This window comes from Astyanax mexicanus, chromosome 6 (genome assembly GCF_023375975.1).
Source record: "Astyanax mexicanus isolate ESR-SI-001 chromosome 6, AstMex3_surface, whole genome shotgun sequence".
Classification (NCBI taxonomy): Eukaryota; Metazoa; Chordata; class Actinopteri; order Characiformes; family Acestrorhamphidae; genus Astyanax; species Astyanax mexicanus.
Genome location: NC_064413.1, coordinates 52,302,876 through 52,308,679, shown reverse-complemented (window position 1 = coordinate 52,308,679; position 5,804 = coordinate 52,302,876). Strand labels below are relative to the sequence as shown.

The 5,804-nt window shown below is 38.4% G+C and overlaps 1 protein-coding gene across 1 annotated transcript; it reads left to right on the top strand.

The window, feature by feature from the left end:
- Window positions 1-327: 327 nt before the first annotated feature.
- LOC111191505 (golgin subfamily A member 6-like protein 22) lies at window positions 328-5,552 on the top strand. Its single transcript, XM_049480876.1, has 3 exons — window positions 328-953; window positions 1,764-4,488; window positions 5,150-5,552. Exons 1-3 carry the CDS (start codon window positions 513-515, stop codon window positions 5,350-5,352), a joined length of 3,369 nt encoding a protein of 1,122 aa, XP_049336833.1. The 5' UTR covers window positions 328-512; the 3' UTR covers window positions 5,353-5,552.
- Window positions 5,553-5,804: the final 252 nt, after the last annotated feature.

Genomic DNA, 5,804 nt, shown 5'->3' with positions numbered 1-5,804 from the left:
ATATATATACATATATATATTGAGAAACGTATGCTGTAAATATACTAATATATTTATATATATATTTAAGTATATTAATATTATGCTTTCATCAAGTGTTTGAAAGTAAACATTGCTCATACTTTTTTTTAAAATACAATACAGTGTATTTTAACATAACTTTAAGTTTCCATACTTAATATGGCTCCATAGTTTTGGAATGGGGATTGTATCTGAACTTGTGTTCTATTGGCCGGTGGGCGGGGCCTGTTGGCATGGTGACATGCACAGCTATGACATCATCAGAACAATGCTGCTCAACATTCTATTCTATTTACACTGCACACTCAGCTAGTAGGTAGCACACAGAGCTCTGGATAGCGTAGATAATGGTTGTTTTTTGACGTGTGTTACTGGTTGAACCTAATTTTGTGGTATTTAGAACCATTTTAACGAGGCGAAGAACCTTTTAATTAGTCGTTTTTGAAGATACTCAACTTTCTTAAAGAGTTTTTGGTTTAAAACTAGTAATCATGGCCTGGTACCCGTTGAGCCCTGCTGGTACCCCAGTCCTGAGCAGCTTGAGGAGCTTCTTCTCGGGCCTGAACCCCTTCAGCGGTGAACGCAAACGGCTGGAGAGGTGGAGGTATGAGGAGATGTGGAGAGAGAAGGAGAGACAGCAACAGCTCATGACTGCCATCAAGGAGAAAGAGAGGGAGATAGAGATGAAAAAGAAAGAACTGATGGAGAAGACGAAGAAGCAGGAGAAAAGGATGCTGCAGGAGGAGAAGAAGAAGCAGAAGCAGCAAGAGATGGAGAGACAAAAGGAGCTGGAGTTGATCCAGTGGAGGTTAAAGGTGAAGATAATGGAGGAGGAGAGCAAAGAAAGGCAGGAGGAGATTAGGAGGCTCAGGAAGCTGGAGAAGAAGCTTCAGCTGAAGGAGCTGAGAGAGAGGGAGGTGTCGACTAGACAGGTAGGAACCAAGGAACTCATCAATAATAAAAACTGTTTAAATAAAAACATAAATAAAAACAGATTATTAGTAAGTAAGTAAGGGTTATATAACTGTACATATATATAAGGGTTACATATACATATACATATATATAAGGGTTACATATACATATACATATAAGGGTTACATATACATATTACAACTGTACATATATATAAGGGTTATATTTAAACTGTACATATATATAAAGTATATATATATGTACAGTTTAAAATACTCCTCATTTGTTATTGCACTTAAGTGTTTTTGCACAAGTAATTTGAATATATAAGTAAATAGAAAAACTTATATGAACTTGTTTTCTTTGTATTATTTGAGGTCTGAAAGCTCTACATCTTTTTTGTTATTTTAGCGATTTCTCATTTTCTGTAAATAAATGCTCTAAATGAAAATATTTTTTTATTTATATATATATATATATATATAATGGTGTATTTGTGTGTTATGAGAATAAAACAATATTATGAAATATGTACAACAAGTACAACAATGTATGTACTGTCTGTAGTAAGTGTAACACTGAACAAGAAAAAAGGCCTAAATCATTATGATGATAAATGGAGAAGAAGTGTTTTACACTGTTATTTGAACACAAAATACCATTTTGAATTGAATGTAAAGTTTCATTTTGCAGGAGAATTAGTGATTGTGTTTTTTGGAAGGGATGCTTTTAGTAATTAAGTAAAACTGAAAAAAATCAGCTTTTCAGACAGTTGTACACTGCTTAATAAGGCTGAAAGTCAATAATGCTGTTCTTCTGTGTTTCAGGAGGACCTGATTCAGCAGAAATGTTACTTAGAAGATGAGGAAGACACTCTGCTGAAGACGACATGGCCTGAAACCACCTCCACCTGGCCAAAAGCAGAAGATCAGAAGTTCCAGCTCCCAGAACAGCTGAAAACCTCCTACCGCTCCTACCTGGAGGCTCTGACTCCATCACCCCTGGAGAACACCAGGAGGAACCTCAGCAACATCGAGGAGCAGCTGGAGATCCTCCAGAGGAAAGTGTTTGGGCTCTCCGGACCAGTCAATGTGACTGTGTGGAACGGAGAGTTCAAGAAGGAAGAGAAAAGAGAGAGAGTGGAGGAAAAGAAAGAAGAAGAAGAAAAAGAAGAGATGAGCTTTCTGCTAGAACAACCGAGAGAAAGAGAACAAGAGCAGGACGATTTACAGACAGAGATACAGAAGCTCTGGACCACCGCAATAAAGGAGTGCAGAACAGAAGCACCAGAAGAGAAGGATGAGAGAGACCTCAAGAAAGAAGAATGGAGGGATGAGGATGAGAAAAGAAAAGAGCAAGGAAAGTTGGAGGAGCTAGAGGAGTCCTTCCTAAAGATGAAGAGAGAGATGGAGAGGGTCAGGAAGGCGAAGGAAGAGAGAGAGACGACCCTGAGAAAAGAAATGGAGAGAAAGAGAGAGCAAGAAAGAGAAGAGATGGAAAGTCAGATGATGGAGAGAGAGAGGCAGATGGTGGAGGAGCTGCAGAAACAGCTAAGAGAAATGGAGAGAGAAAGAGCGAGACAAAAAGAGCTGGAGAGGGAGAAAGAAGAACGACAGAGGGAGGAGGAAGAGAGACTGAGAGAGAAAGAGAGGAGGATGAAGGAAGAGGAAGACATGATTCGTAGAAAAGAGGAGGAGGAATGGAAGCAGAAGTGTTTGGAGATGGAGAAAAAGAGGCAGAAGCTAAGACTTCTGGAGGAGGAACAAGAGAAGATGGATAGAGAGAGGAGGCTAATGGAGGAAAAGAAGAGAGGAGAAGAGGAGAAGCTTTCTGAGATGGAGAGAAAGTTTGAGGAAGAACAAATTAAGAGAAAGAGAATGGAGAGAGAGATGGAGAGGAGAAAGAAAGAAATTGAAAGAGAAGAAGAAGAGGAGAAGAGGAGGAAGGAGATTTTTGAGGAAGAGGAGAAGCTTAAGGAGATGGAGAGAAAGCTTGAGGAAGAACGAACGAAGAGAAAGCTTGAAGAAGAGAGAATGGAGAAGAGAAAGAAGGAAATTGAAAGAGAAAAGGAAGAGGAGAAGAAGAGGAGGAAGGAGATTGAGAACGAGGAAAAGCTTAAGCAGGAGATAGAGAGGAAGCTTGACGGACAGAGAATGGAGAGGAGAAAGAAAGAAATTGAAAGAGAAGAAGAAGAGCAGGAGAAGAGGAGGAAGAAGATTTTTGAGGACAAGGAGAAGCTTAAGCAGGAGATGGAGAGAAAGCTTGAAGGAGAGAGAATAAAGAGAGAGATGGAGAAGAGAAAAAAGGAAATTGAAAGAGAAGAAGAAGAGCAGGAGAAGAGGAGGAAGAAGATTTTTGAGGACAAGGAGAAGCTTAAGCAGGAGATGGAGAGAAAGCTTGAAGGAGAGAGAATGAAGAGAGAGATGGAGAAGAGAAAAAAGGAAATTGAAAGAGAAGAAGAAGAGCAGGAGAAGAGGAGGAAGAAGATTTTTGAGGACAAGGAGAAGCTTAAGCAGGAGATGGAGAGAAAGCTTGAAGGAGAGAGAATGAAGAGAGAGATGGAGAAGAGAAAAAAGGAAATTGAAAGAGATGAGGAAGAGGAGAAGAAGAGGAGGAAGGAGATTGAGAACGAGGAGAAGCTTAAGAAGGATATGGATAGAAAGCTTGAAGGAGAGAGAATGAAGAGAGAGATGGAGAAGAGAAAAAAGGAAATTGAAAGAGAAGAACAGGAAGAGAAGCTTAAGAAGGAGATGGAGAGGAAGCTTCAAGGAGAGAGAATGCAGAGAGAAATGGAGAAGAGGAAGAGGGAGATTGAGAAAGAAGAGAAGGAGCAGGAGAAACAGGACGTTTTGATCCCACTGGATCAAACGAAGAAAGAGAGAGTCATGGAGGAGGAGAAGAAGGAAGATCCATCAAGCGAGGAGAAAGAGATAATGGTGGGAGAAACATCAAAAGAGGAAGTGAAGAACATCGAGGAAATGAGGAAGCTTCACATGGAGAAGGAAAAGCAGAGGAAGAAGGAGATGATGAAGAGGATGTTCGCTCCAGGTGGGCTCATCTTCAGGCCGCAGCAGGAGGATGATCAGCGGAGGCCTGTCAGAAGACAGAGGGAGGATCTGAAGCCCTCCTCATGCAGTGTTGAGGAGCATCAGAAGACGGAAGAGGAAACGGAGAAACCACCACGCCCCTGCTGGCCTGTTTCCTCAAACGGAGAAGCAGTGGTCATCACTGTAAAGCCCCTTCACCCATTCCCAGAAGAAGAGGGCACTGAACTGGGCACCTCCTCCTCTGGTGCCAGTGCAAAGAGCAGCATCGGTGGAGAAGTTGAGGAGGTCTTTACTGAGCCGGATCCCAGTGAAGCAGAAGATCAGACCTCCCTCAACCAGTCCAACACCTCAACACCAGCTGATACAACCAGTGAGATCCAACCCAACAACCAGCAGAAAGGTGTAGTGAACTGGATCAGCAAGAAACTGCACCAGAGACACGAGAGAGCCATCGAGAAGAGCATACAGAGAGAGAAGAAGCACGGCAACAAGTTCTGCTTAGTCAGTAAGTGCTAGTTTTGATAATATAATATAATATAATAATAATACAATATAATAGTATAATATGATAATACAATATGATGATATAATATAATAATGATACAATATAATAATAATAATACAATTTAATAATACAATATAATGATACAATATAATAGTACAATATGATAATGCAATATGATGATATAATATAATAATCTAATGAGATGATACAATATAATAACACAATATAACAATATAATATGATGATACAATATGATGATACAATATGATGATACAAAATAACAATATAATATGATAATACAATATAACAATACAGTATGGTAAAACAATATAACAATACAATATTATAAAACAATATGATGATACAATATGATAAAACAAAATAACAATACAGTATGATGATACAGTATGATGATACAATATGATAATACAGTATGATAATACATATGATAATACAATTTGAATGCATTCTATTTAGACCTAATCATGTGCATTGTGTAGTAGATTTCAACATATTACTTCATACAGTATATTATATTTATCAGAACTTATAGTTTGGTCTGTAGTGGCTATATGGTCCCTACCCTGATGAAAAAAAGATATACTTAATTGTACTTAACTTAACTACTTAACCTTTAATGATAAACTGTTCCTTTAACCAGGAATGCCCGAAGCCGACAGACTGGTTCGGATCTCGGAGTACGAGAAGATGAAGCGGCAGAGGATGCAGATCAAGGAGGAAAACCGGCAGGAGATGATAAAGAAGTGGAACGACTGGCAGGAGAAACGTGCCGCAAAGAAGGCTGAGAAGAAGGAGAGGAAGGAGGAGAAGAAGAAGAGAGATCAGGCAGAGAAGGAGGCTTAAAGAGGAAGAACAAAACAGATAAACCCAGTCAAGCTCAGCCAAGCTACACTGAAAAAGAAAATGTTTTTTTTACATGAAAATATTTTGTATCGGTTGTAATAAAGTTGTATACTCATGCTGAACATCTATATATATTTTTGGTTCACCGAACATGACTTTCCCTTGTGAAAAAGAAGTATACTTAAATTACACTGAAATAGGTCTGCACTTAAGCTATGATATTTTGGAACCAATAATTTGTACTTAATTACTACTTTACTATTTGTAATTAAAATAATATAAATTTGCGCTAAATTCATATTGAGTATACTAGTCGTATGTTATTTTCACCACTATTTAATATAATTTAAGTATATTTGTGTGAGCTGTCCGACTGAACATTTAAAATCTATAAAAAATGTGATTAAAATATAGATTTAACATCACATTCATTTTGAGGAGTGTATAAAAAC

Bases quoted from the DNA above. Each gene is read 5' to 3' on its own strand.
- LOC111191505 (XM_049480876.1), top strand. From the start codon at position 513: ATGGCCTGGTACCCGTTGAGCCCTGCTGGTACCCCAGTCCTGAGCAGC. The intron at 954-1,763 runs GTAGGAACCAAG...TCTGTGTTTCAG, and splicing joins GGGAGGTGTCGACTAGACAG to GAGGACCTGATTCAGCAGAA. The intron at 4,489-5,149 runs GTAAGTGCTAGT...TCCTTTAACCAG, and splicing joins CAACAAGTTCTGCTTAGTCA to GAATGCCCGAAGCCGACAGA.